Here is a 12,785-nt window from a genome sequence, read left to right as displayed (position 1 = left end):
CCTCACGGTGGTCCAACAGCCCCTGCATTCCCAGGAGACTCCACATCTCCCTAATACTCCGTCTGCATTCTGGCAGCGATCAGCCGACCCTTCCCGACCAGCATCACGTGCACCCGGAAGTACGTGGGTGGGACCTAAAGCGCCCACGGAAATGACGTCGGTCGCCCCTAGTCGCATGATGTGGCAAAATGCAAAAAAAAAAAAAAAACGGGGGGAGAGAGGGAAAAGCAGGAGGCTAGGAAAAGTGATGAGTCCAAAAAAAGTAGTCCCTTCGTTTCTTCCAGTTACCCTCGTGTCGCAGCAGTAAGCGAGGGCCTGAGCGCACTGCGTCCCGAATTACTGCGCCGGCTGCACCGCGGCGTGCTGTGGAGGGGTACATAAGATGGAGGGAGTGAGGTGACTTGGGCGGAGTTCTGTCGCCGGGATCCCTCCGCAGGGCTCAGCCGTTTCCGGAGTCTGCGCTGCGCCCGGTTCCGCCATTGCGGCTCTCCTGGACCCTGGAGCCTCCGCCCCCGACCCAAGCTATTTCGTCTGCCTGCCAGTTTCCTGCGTCCCCGGAGAGTATCCTGCTGAGCCCAGCCTTCCCCGTCCCCTTTCTCCTCCTCTCCCTTGGAGAGCCCGGGCAGCCACTGCCCCGCAGCCCCAGTGACAGGAGGAGACCATACCCCCGACAGCGCCATGGCCCAGATTTTGCCAATTCGTTTTCAGGAGCATCTCCAGGTGCGGCTGGGCCCGGGCTGGTGAGGGTTGTGGAGAGGGTGGTAAGAAGAAAAATTCTGGAGTCTGGGCCCAAACAAAAAGCAGGATCGGAGGTTGGGGGGGGGGCAGTAATCGGTGTCTGGGGTAGATGGAGGGTGGGAGCGTTATTTTGGAAAGCTTTAAGGGTTAAATGATGTGGGGTTTGGTTGGAAAGGACGAGAGTAATGGTGCAGAGGGCAGCGAAGCCAGTCCTGGGTTTGAGGGCCTCTCTGTCTTAGCTTCCTGGATGGCTAGAACTGCGTATACTAACTCCATCCCCCCTTCCTCGTTTTATTCAGTTCATTCATTTGGGTAGGTTGGGGAGCAGGGGGATCCTCTCGCGTTTCTTCCGGAGCAAGGCTTTCATTACCTAGGCCAGTGAGTGCATGGTTGTCACCTCCCATTGCTCTTCCCTTTCCTTCATAGTGTCTGCACCCTGGAGTTGTACGGCGGGTGGGTTGGGGAGGAGCAACCTTTTTTCTTCCTTTCTCTGCGGCTCTCAACTGAGAAACAAACCTTCCCATGGGGGTGGGGGAAACAGCAGTGGCGCTTACCTCTTGCCATCCCCGAGGCAGTAGGAACAGAAGGTCACTGAAGGAACAGTATAGAATAGGGGGACGTATTTCTTAGGGCGGTGTCAGTCTCGCACTGTGTGGGGTCAAGGTCCCTAGGGGAACTCGCCATCTTTTCCTTCTTGATATCTCTGCGGGTGGTATGGCACTTACCCCTTGTTTGGTTCTAGAAGATAGGAAGAGTTATTCAGAGGTTATCTTGGGGTTTGCTGAAGTCTAGCACGTAGTTGTGGGCGTGAGTACCTATCTCCCTCAGGATTGCATGGAATTGAACAGAGCCCTGAGGATAGAGCACACCTGCTGTAAGATATGCAAGGTTATTTGGTTTGTAATTGGCTTCCGTTTAGTAGGTTCGAGAATTCTTCCCTATGGTGCATTATCCTGTAGGCAGCATATTGTCTTATCTGGCAACATGCCCATGGAGGGCCCGGGCAGGTGATCATTGGAAGGCATGACTGAGTTAAGCCTTTTTTGAGCTTCCAGTTTTCCTGGTTCACCAATCCTGGTTTCACTTTGGCTGAAATAATTTAATTCTCCCCAAATACTCCTTAAAGAGGCCTACCTCAGCTTAATCTTCTGAAGGGCTAATTTCATAATGATAAAAGATCCCCTGGTTTGACATGACACTCATATTAGTGATCCACTGGACACTGTACTACCAAAGTCTAATTTTATTTTCTCCCATTGGTAGAACATACATAAAGGATTCTTATTAATAAAAAGGTTTAATATTTAGCCCATCAGTAACAAAATTTCATATATTTTTTACAGGTATCACCTTTGCTTGCATCGCAAAACATTCTTTTCATTTAAGTCTTTAAATGTAATGAATAATCTTTACCCCCCCACCCCCCCAACCCCAAAAACGAGTCAAGTAATGCACTTTCTTCAGTCACCTGTAGTTTTCAGATAACTCACCTCAAGTACTGGAACACTATTTTACAAAAGTTTAAAGAAACGTTAAGTGACAGAATGAACACACTGGTGTTATTGTTTGTGCTCAATCTAAGTTTTAATTGCTGCAGTTATTTTGTTATAGAGGGCTGTAAATGAATGTGGAGGGTTAGGCTCCTCACACAGAAGTGCATCTAATGTATAATTCTGCAGGCAGATGTTTGTAAAATATGCAAGAGAAGCAGGTACAAGTTACTGTTTACAAGGCAGAGGTATAGCCCACTAGTAAATCTTATTTCTTGACGAGTGGTGGTTTGAGCTCTATCTTGTAATTTGTATTAACGAGTGTACTAGAATTGTTAAATCCCAAAGATTGGAATCCAACCTTGTCACTAATTGAAAACAGATTTAATGTGGGTCTGACTTCTAAGAGATTTGAAATTTCTGCAGATACTAGAGTGAAGCCATTTTCTTCTCAAATAATTTGAAGATATGAGCATAAAGCACCTTTGCAAATATAGTCGAATAATTCAGTCATCCATTTTTGAAGTAATTTGCCATGCCTAAACTTAAGTTTGCTATTGTGACTGTATACTCGAGGTGATAATGATTAATTGCAGGAAAAGTCCTGATCACCAACCTCTTACATGATAATATATTGCTGACTTTTCATTTTTACCCCTTCCCTTTTTAAAAACTAATACTGGATTATTTTAATTGGCATTTTAGGTCTTTAACCTTTGGGTCACTACCAATTTGTTAAGTAGCAGAAAACTTTCTGAAATACTTAGGATAAAAATTGGGAACAAGAATTGAGGAACTTGAGTGTAGAGTTAGCTTGTAAAAGCTTCAAAAGGTGAACTGTAAATGAATTTATTTTTATACAGTGTAACTACTTTGGCCAACTGAAGGATCTGTAATCAAGAGTTGGCACTACAGCACATGAATGTTGATATTTTAAGTTACGAAGGATTTTTTTTTTCTTTTTTAGGATGTTTAGGCTAATAGCAGTTAACAGATGAGTGCCTATTTGAGCAAGACATTGCTAGAGTTGCAGATTTTGAAAAAAAAAATCCTAGGGTACCTATAAAATTATGCCTGTAATTCTCAATTCTTGGCACATTAAATAATGCCAGTTGACACATTCTGCTGTTTTCCAGGTTCCTTGGGTCTGCAATTAACCCCCAGCCCCCGGCCCTTCTTTCCCTTTTCATTCATAAATGCAGGCATGGAATATGTTATGTGTTGATTGGTTGTTTTGGTTTGCAAAGAGACAGCAGTGCTAAGTATTGACTGGGATATGCTGTATGCTTAACTGTACTGCCTGGAATTATGCAGCAGTCTATCTGGGAATAGCTTCCAAGTTTAAGATGTATCATGTTTTTCAGAATTTTCCTAATGGTCATTTTACTGGGCTTATGGGGGTGTGGCCGAGTCTAGTGACTGCTTTCACTCTTTAGGAAATAATTTAAGCCATGAAACTGTCAGTGTAGAACCTCAATCATTTTTTAGTGTGCACTGAAATACATGATTTCAGGAAGCTTAACCTATGATATTTAAATTATGTTTAACAAGATGTTTTTTCTGGCATTGTTAGTGATGTGGTTTTTGCTTTTTGAGAGTTACTATTAAAGGAACTTTAATGGTGAAATTCGTACTAGCTACATAGGGGTTTTGAGCACTTGAAATGTACTTCGTGTGGCAGAGGGTCTAAGTTTTTACTTTTATTTTTTCTTTTATTTATTTTAATTTAAATGTAAAGGCTATTGTCTATGACATTAGACTGTTCAATTATAGGCTGTACTAATATGCTTTGTGAGAGAAGATTTTTCTGGCTACCCATATTTGTTTAGAACATTTTGTTAGCGGAAATTAAAACATTCATTGTTAGAAAGTGCTGTCTCTTTTGGGGAAGTGGTAATGATGAACAGTGACCAGTGAGTGGAGAGGGCAGCAGACTTCTTGTGAGAGCCTGTTATAGTCTATAAACATGGCTGGGTGCTTTTAGGTCTTCACTTAACCCCCTGACATCTTTCTCAGACTGTTGAAGAAAGTGAGACTCAAAGTAGTGCCCAAAGGAACACAGTGTCAGAGTGGAATTTGAACCTAGGTCTTCTGACACAAAATATTTCAAAGAAACAGAATGATTGTCCTTAAGAAGAAAAGTTAATACAGTTTTCTAGTGTACTTTTTTTGTTGTTGTTGGACTTTGCTTCAAGAAGTGACTTTTTCTGTTGGTTTAAAATGGGATTAATGGTGTGGCATAGTAGATTAGGAGTTTGGGGGTTGTCAAGTTCAGTGCTGTCCAATAGAAAAATAGAAAGAGCCACATATGTAATTTTATGTTTTCAAGTGGCCATATGAAAAGTAGGTGAAATCAATATGTTTATGAAACTATATATATACCCAAAATATTACAATTTCAACATGTAATTAGTATAAAATTTTCAAATGTGATATTTTACTTTTCTTTTGGCTACTGAATTTTCAAAATCAGATGTGTATTTTACACCTACATCACATTTTAATTCAGACCCTATTGGAAATATTTGGTCTTTATTTGGCTTTTATAAAATTTACAGTTGGCAGAGCAGATTTGCCACCCAAGGTTATTCCAAACATACGTAAGTTTTCCATAATTGATCATCAGTAACTAAGTTTAATTAATTTTAACTTTAAAATAAATTCAGTCGCAGTAACCACGTTATAAGTGCTCAGTACATGTAGCTTGTGAAATGTGGCTACGCTATTGGAGGACACAGGTTAAGACTAACCTCTTGCAATGGCGATGTGAGGTCATGTATATGAGAGTACTTGGTGTAGCACTCTCAGAGCATTAATTGTTAGTTATATAATTTTTGTCCAGTACATTTTATTCAAGCATCTCTGAACCAATGGCATAACATTTTATTAGCTTTTTATGGTTCATAAAAATTTGTTACCCACCTAAGATTTGATACTTACCACATATCAGCAGCGTGTTATATGTTAGACCAGGGGACAAAGTGGTGAACAAGACCAAATGCAGTTTGCATTCAAGTTTACACTGATTAGTTGACAAAGTCTATCCACATGTAATTGCAACCATGGATGTTAATTGAATGTTTGGCATTGTGCAGAATTTAATACAAATATTAGTATGATACAGAATTGATACTGATCTAAACTGTGCCCAAAAGAGTTCTTAAAATCCTTTTTATATCCCATGAGCGTTCATTGATACATTTTAAATTAGTGTTCCTTGGCCAGATATATTTGGAAACCTAATCATATCTGATAAAATACCCATGTGGAATGCCAGTCAGGCCTTTGTTCTCGTATATGTCCTTCTGTAAGATGGTGGTGTTGAAGTGTTCTTACTTAGATAGGAAATGAGTTCATGTTTTAGTCCTGTATATTAGAATGAGGCTGTTTTTCTAATTTACATATAGGGTATGCTAAAGCTACTTCATAAAATCAATTTGTAAACCATAGCAAAATTTATAGCTTTGTCTTTTGTACCCCCTGTTAGCCAAGTGCTTGTGGCTAATGCTCTTAACTCAAAGGGGATGTCAGGAGGCTTGGGTCTCAATGTATTATGCAAAACCCATCTGTCAAACTTGAATTTTGTGTCTCTTTTGTATTATGAAAGACAGAATTTAAGATATTAATTGCCTTACTTTAGAAGGAATAAGTATCCATCAAATTTTAATTGCCCTGAAATCTACAAGGTCAAAATAAATTCACCATTATAGCTATTTGAGTACCTACTGTGTGCCAAGAGCTATGCTAAATATTTTATGTCTGTGATCTCAGTTAGCAAGATAATCCTTTCAGGTAGGTAGGTAGGGTTAGACTTATTTTGCAAATAGAGAAACTGAAGTTCATAGCAGTTAACTTGTAGAGTCACACAGCTAGTGAGTGGGTGGTCAGACTTCAGTATTTGTTCTTTCAGTGTGGCAATTGCCTCATTTGGTGATCTATATTTTTAACTGCAAAATATATCATAGTTTGTATCTGTGTTGTGTTCTTTGATGTACACATTCTACTAGTAGTTTGTTTTTAGGTCAGTATATTTAATATTTTGAGAAAAGTAGGGGCCAGCGAACCAATATTTGATTTTTCTATGCCTTAAATGGTTTTTTTTTTTTTTTAAAGATGTTTTTTAAAGGGCTTTATCCAAGTTCCCAGTAGCAAATTGTGCAGAATTTTTGGGACCTCCTCATTTTGTTAACTTGCACCTAAGAATATCTATATCCCTCTCACAGGCTGAACTTCTTAAACTTCTCTGTAGACTTTTCCTTAATAACAAGAGAAGGATTGTGTTTCAGTCTGAAGCCATTTGTGAAAGTAGGAAACTTCTGCTTTCTATTTTACTATATAATTCTTTTGTATTTATACTAATATAAAACTTGAATTCAAGGAAGATGATTTGTGCTTGGGGTAAGGAGAGAAGGAAAGTGGGAGCGGAACATGTTTGCTCAGTTTGAATAGCATAACCAGAGGGGAAAATGATTACAAACTTGTACAGTTGTGCTTTAGAGGCAGAACTTCCAGTAATATTAGTACTTCCTGTTCTGACTCATTGGGTAAATAAGGACTTTTCTTTAAATTCTGAAGTAAAGCAGATTTAAAAGCTTATTTCTGAAACAATAGAAAATGAGTCCATTAAAACCATTTCATCACACTAAATTCTACAGTGTGCTATTGTGGAAAATGTCTCAGATATTTAATCCAAGCTCTGTCTTTAGCTTTTCTCAACTTCCTCATTTATTAAAGTAATACTTTCTGGTAATTGTTAAGAGAGGCTATAGTATATGTTTGTGTTTACCATAATGATACAGATACTCAAATATTAGTTCTTAGCCCTTGTGCTGGAAGACTCCCTTTATCTAGTTGAGTTGAACATATATACATGCTAAAGGAAAAAACTACTGTCTACCCAGTTATTGAAGCCAAGATCTTGAAATTACACCAGACTTTCCTCCTCATTTTGTACATTCAGTCCATTTTTGGAGTAAGGAAGGGAAGCATTCTCATAGTGATACACACTGGGGGTCCTTGGCATTGCAGTTTTTGTTGACCCATTTCTATTGAAACTGTCAGAATCTTAGTAGATGAAAAAATGAGAATTGGGTTGAGAGTTGCTTTCATCTATTTCTGACCTGGTGCTCTTCGAAGAAAGAGGGCTTAAAAACCACCAAAGTGGATAGAGTAAAGTGAAAGACTATTTATACACACTCTTGGCAAAGAGCTGACTTTGAATAGATCTCATTATTTGAAAGTATCTGGATTGGTAAGAGGTAAATTTAACACATCTAATAATTATTCTTCTGTGTATGGCCTCACAATTAACAACTGTTGGATGTTATAAGCAAACATTTTAAGTATTTCTCAAAAAGCAATCCATTAGTGATATGTTTCTGGAGATCATAATCTAAAAGCAAGAGAAAAGACAACTCATAATATACAAATGGATTTTGAGGCATGTTATAAGATCCCCATGATTGCACCATAATGGATAAAAAAACTTTGGAGGTAATTTTCAAGTGCTAATGAAAACACTGATGTAAAAAACACATATGAGGAGTTTGAGTACAATGGTTTTTGAAATGTGAAAAGTAGAAAAAAATTTTCCAAGTCTTATAATTTTCTAATCCAGTGATTAATTGAATTATATGTTATATAATTAGACATTAGATAATTATATAGGAGTTTATAGTTTAAGGGGACCAAAAGCCTTTTTAAATTGAAGCGAAATTCATATAACTTAAAATTAACTATTTTAAAATGAACAAATTAGTGGTATTTAGTACATTCACAGTGTTGTATAACCATCACCTCTATCTAGTTCCAAAACTTTCATCTCCCCGAAAGGAAACCACATGTCCATTAAAGATATTAATGTCTGAAAGTTCTAGTGTTTTTCACTTTCTCTCCAGCACTTGCCAAAAGGTTGGGAAAATGAATACTCTATTTGGGTATATACAGTATTTTTAGTTGTGGATTCTTTTCCAAGCTTTGTAGCCCTGCCCTTCCTTAAATTGTGTGGCCCGCTTTAGCTTGCATTTCCATTTCTTTGGAGATATTACATACACCCTCACATGTATCTAGATTAGGCATTCCTCTTTGTAACTTGGTACCATTGTAATTGCTGTGTGTCTGTTACACAATGAATAGAAGAGATCGTATCTCATTTATGGTAGAATTCTCTGTATTAGTATAGTGTTTGGCATACAGTACCTGCTCAGTAATTGTTTAAATGTGCGATTATTGGAAGAAGTGCTACAGAACTAGGAAGAGACTGGAGGAAATACTTTAAATATTTTTTTTCCCCACTAAAATCAGAAGAGAATTTTAGAAAACTGTTGACATCATCCATGGTGTGCAAACAACACTTTATATATAATACAAACAGACCCATGGAGATGAAAGGTTGGAACAACAGAGCATGTACAGAAACAGTTGATCCTGAAGGCAGGAACAGAATTGCCCATGTGGAAATCTGCAAAGTGAAAGATTAATTTGAAGGATTTACACACACACACGTGTATATGGGGGTGAAGAAGGGGGGGAGGGAGGTGTAAATCACAAATACAATGGGAGGTGTGACAGAATAGGTTTACAAATCCAAGAATTATAAAAACCAAAATAATCTGAATGGAAGCTTTTTTCAGACAAGGGAGTAAAACTTTCCTGATATGAAAGAAGCAAGATTAAAGGATTCAATGTGGGGAAGTTTTAGTACCATGAATTAAAAAAAAAAAAATCTAAACACCAGAACAAGCTTGTTGATATAGAGAATATTTTGATGATTGCCAGATGGCTGGGGGATTGAGGGGATAGGTAAAAGGGAGAAGGGGTTAAGATGTACAACTTGGCGGCTATAAAACCGGTCACGGGCATGTAAAGCACAGCATAGGGTATATAGTCAATAATATTGTAATGGTGTCAGATGAGTACTATACTTAGTGGGGTGATCAATTCGTAAGTTATATAAATGTCTAACCACTATGCTATATATCTGAAACTAATATAATACTGAATGTCAACTGTAATTGGAAAAAAAATTACAAGCATCTGGGGCACACTTTTTTCCTGACCAAAAATCAAAACAATCTTAGTTTTTAACACTGATCGGCACACAGAGAAACAGTCAGTGTCTATTGGGTTTTGAGATGATGGAAAGTTTTTCCCCTCTTTTTACAGGATAAACTACAGATTATACCTTCAAATCCCTCTAAGCCTAAAACCTTTTTTCCATATTGATTGTTACTCAGTAATGACGATAAACTTAAAAGTTTAACACAAAGGAGGCAATTAATGTAAAACTTGTACTTAAGCCAGGGGTCCCCAACCCCCAGGCCTGTGGACCTGTAGCAGTCTGTGGAAGTGAGGCGGATAGCAGGAGGTGAGTGGCGAGCCAGGGAGCAAAGCTTCATTTGTATTCGCAGCTGCTCCCCAGTGCTAGCTTTACTGCCTTAGTTCCATCTCAGATAATCAGGCATTAGTTTCTCATAGAAGCACCAGTCCCTGGTGCCAAAAAGGTTGGGGACTGCTGATAAGTAACAGGTTATAATATACTGAATTAATACCAAGTTGCCAAATAATAGACTCTCAACAGGTGTTAATAGAAAGTAAATCTTAGTCATTTAATCATTTTAATGTTGTTTTGAACTCCCTGAATTTTTTATGTGATTTTTGAGATAGCCTGTAAGTCTTCGTGCTGAGTGTTATTTCATTCACTCAATTTAACTTGAAATTTTTGGCTCTAGGTTCAGAAGGAAATATTCCAGTGACTCAAATGTAAAATAAAATGGTTCTTGTAACTTGTAGCACTTAAGTGTTTTAAATGGTTGATCCAACTAGAAAAATGTTTGACAACAGCATGTCTAATTTTCTAGCAGGTTTGTCAGTATATAGGTAAGGTAAAAAAAAAATAACCTGAATATGTGCATCAGTGGTATGGTTGAGCTGAATCACTGGGCTCTCACTTAAAAATATGTTTTGTGAAGTCACTGGGAACTTGTGTCATAGAATGAAGTTTCTTTGTTACATTTACAGTTTTAATAGTAAAGAAACTGAGCAGGTACTTCTAGTTATTCAGTCCAGGAAACCAAGCCCATAATCTCTGTCCAGGACCATTCAGATCAGCCTTTTGAAGGTCTTTATGTTAAATCAGCACTAAGTATTTATTGTAATCTTGGACCCTGAAATTAAGCCTCATTTATGGTTCTTTGAAAGGAAAGTAAATTCTGCATGCGTGTGTGCATGCGCATGCTCCCAGCCCCTACCCCAACCCAGCTTTGGTAGCATTCAGTTGTTTTTTTGCCAGCTGAATGTCATTTATACCAGAAAGGGCATAATCTGGAGGAGTCATGCCCATCCACAAGGTTTGAGGCAAAAAAACTTCCCTCTGTTGTCCTGCAGCTTTGGCAGAATTGACATGTATTATTTCATGTAATTATTCAATTATTATTTTTTAGAAATGAGTCAAATTTAAAATTTTTATATTTTGTAGTCAGTAATTGGCTACAAGTAGAGAAAATTCTGTTTGAGTCTCCTGATAGTTTACCAAAGCTAATAGTCTTACTGTCCCTGTCTCTAACTGTGGATCCTTCCTAAATATATTAACAATTGGAAGTGAGTGACCAGAGTCAGAAATTCTCCTAAGAGACAATGCCACAGAAGTCAACATTGAGTATAAACAAATATATATGTTTAAAGGATTAAAGGCATCTTTATTTGTTGCTTGAAATATGTGGAGTGCACAGAAAACAAAGGCTGGCATCCTGTTGATGGAAGAACTAAAGGAATGTTGCATTCTCAGCATTTTTCTTCATTTCCTGTAGAAGACAGCAACTGCATTTTTTATGTGACATTCTACTAGTTTCCTGGAAGAACCTAATTAACTGTTGTCAGCATTTTTTGACTACAACTAATATTAGTGAAGAAAGGTAGGGGATATTTAGAACCTTTAAAGGATATTTTACTGAGTGAAATATTTAGGATATGAAGTTAACCAAGTCTCCAGGCACTTAAAAATATCTGTATTGGATGACATCCATGTGTCATTAGGTCTTTCTAAAATTGTTTTGTTAATTCTGTAGTGGTAACACCTGTTAAATTTTTACCATGATACAAGATTCATTTACAGAAAGGTAAGTGGAATAGGACTATATTAGAGCATTTACAAAATAGCCTCATCTGAAATATAGTAAGTTATACATACTTCCTTTACATCCTAACTGCAGATGAAATAAGGAGGAAGGATCTAGAAATTGTAAAGGCAAGCACTAATTGTGAAACATAAGCCCTTAGTAATGCTGCCCTAAACAGAAGTTTTAATGTATTTTGATTTTTAGCTGATACAACTAGTAAGTGAGTTCTGAGATTAGTTTTCATTAGGAGGCAGACTTCCTGGGTAAGCTTATAAAAAAGCTTGTTTCGCATGAATGTGCCTATCTGATCAAATGTAAGAACTGTTGGTTAAAATTAATAGGCTCAAAGTAAACCTATTATTTCTTTAATTAGGTGATATTTGTAGGCACAAGCACAATTGCGAGTGATTGCCGAGATACTTTGTGCTAATAGAGTCTTTAGCGAGTCAAAGAATTGGGCATTGAAAAATAGTGTAGTTTTACTTGGATATGTTGTCTTGGAGTTTATTTGTAGTTTACTTGGATGTGTGCTGGCATTTTCCACTCTTTTTGATGAATGTATACTATTTGGATTAAATATATTCATGGTCCATTTTGGTCTTTTTAACAGTATTTTCATAGTTCAATCACTAATATATTCTGATGTGCTGACTCACTGTCCCTGGGTTTCCTGATTCCTTGACATAGATAGGTTTTTCTAGCTGTTTTTAGTAACATGTTTTGAACAAAGCAAATTGGCCCACCCTAGGTTTGAGTATATGTTAATAGCATGATATTAGAGCCAGTCTGTTTTACAAGTATGTCAGGATACTGTAGCCCAAAAGCTGGATAACTGTAAAAGAAATCTTCCACACTGTTCAAAGTGCTTGGTGTATATTTAATCATTTTCATGCATACTTAGGTGTGCCTTGCTCCCCATCAAGCAAGAATGGACACTTCTGTTTGCCACATTTACAATCAAATCAAGTATAGTTTCAAAAGCAAGACAGAAAACACAAAACCTAAAGCATTAAAAACTAATGGGCATTTAACTTTTATTTCTTAATCTAATATTGAAGTTAAAATTTTTTTTTGACTTTTTTGTTTAAATCTCGATTCAGTCTTACTACATTTATACATTCTTTATAACCCTGGGCCTCTGATATTTGAATGTTTAATGATTTCTTGAGGGGAAAGAGGCACTCCTACTGAGGAGTTGTTCCTTGGGTTCTCACTTCTGCTAGCATATTTTTTCCCCTTCTTAAACCTCCTGCAGATATCTGGACTCTGAAACCTGAAAGTTCAATTTTTTTGTTTCTCCTTGCCTTGTCTGAAGTCCTTGTTTAAGATGAATGTGTCTCTATACCAATTGTCCTTCATATTTTGCCAGAATTTAATGTTAAAGAAGTTTTCCTTTTCTCCTTTTTTGGCCTGCCATGGAAATCTTCTAAAAACAGTGCTC

The 12,785-nt window shown here is 37.6% G+C and overlaps 1 protein-coding gene across 2 annotated transcripts in view; it reads left to right on the top strand.

The window, feature by feature from the left end:
• The first annotated feature begins 342 nt into the window (after positions 1-342).
• The window catches only part of CLTC (clathrin heavy chain), a 62,483-nt gene continuing 50,040 nt past the window's right edge, over positions 343-12,785 (top strand). Inside the window, exon 1 of one of the 2 annotated variants that reach the window (XM_016143400.2) lies at positions 343-720. In XM_016143400.2, coding sequence (XP_015998886.1) covers positions 679-720 — 42 coding nt within the window. In that variant the 5' untranslated portion in view covers positions 343-678. The remainder of the gene's footprint in view (positions 721-12,785) is intronic. The other variant, XM_016143401.2, reaches the window with a different exon arrangement.

Source organism: Rousettus aegyptiacus, unplaced genomic scaffold (genome assembly GCF_014176215.1).
Source record: "Rousettus aegyptiacus isolate mRouAeg1 unplaced genomic scaffold, mRouAeg1.p scaffold_m13_p_6, whole genome shotgun sequence".
Classification (NCBI taxonomy): domain Eukaryota; kingdom Metazoa; phylum Chordata; class Mammalia; order Chiroptera; family Pteropodidae; genus Rousettus; species Rousettus aegyptiacus.
Note: the sequence above shows the minus strand (reverse complement) of the source record. Positions and strands in the feature narration are given on the sequence as shown.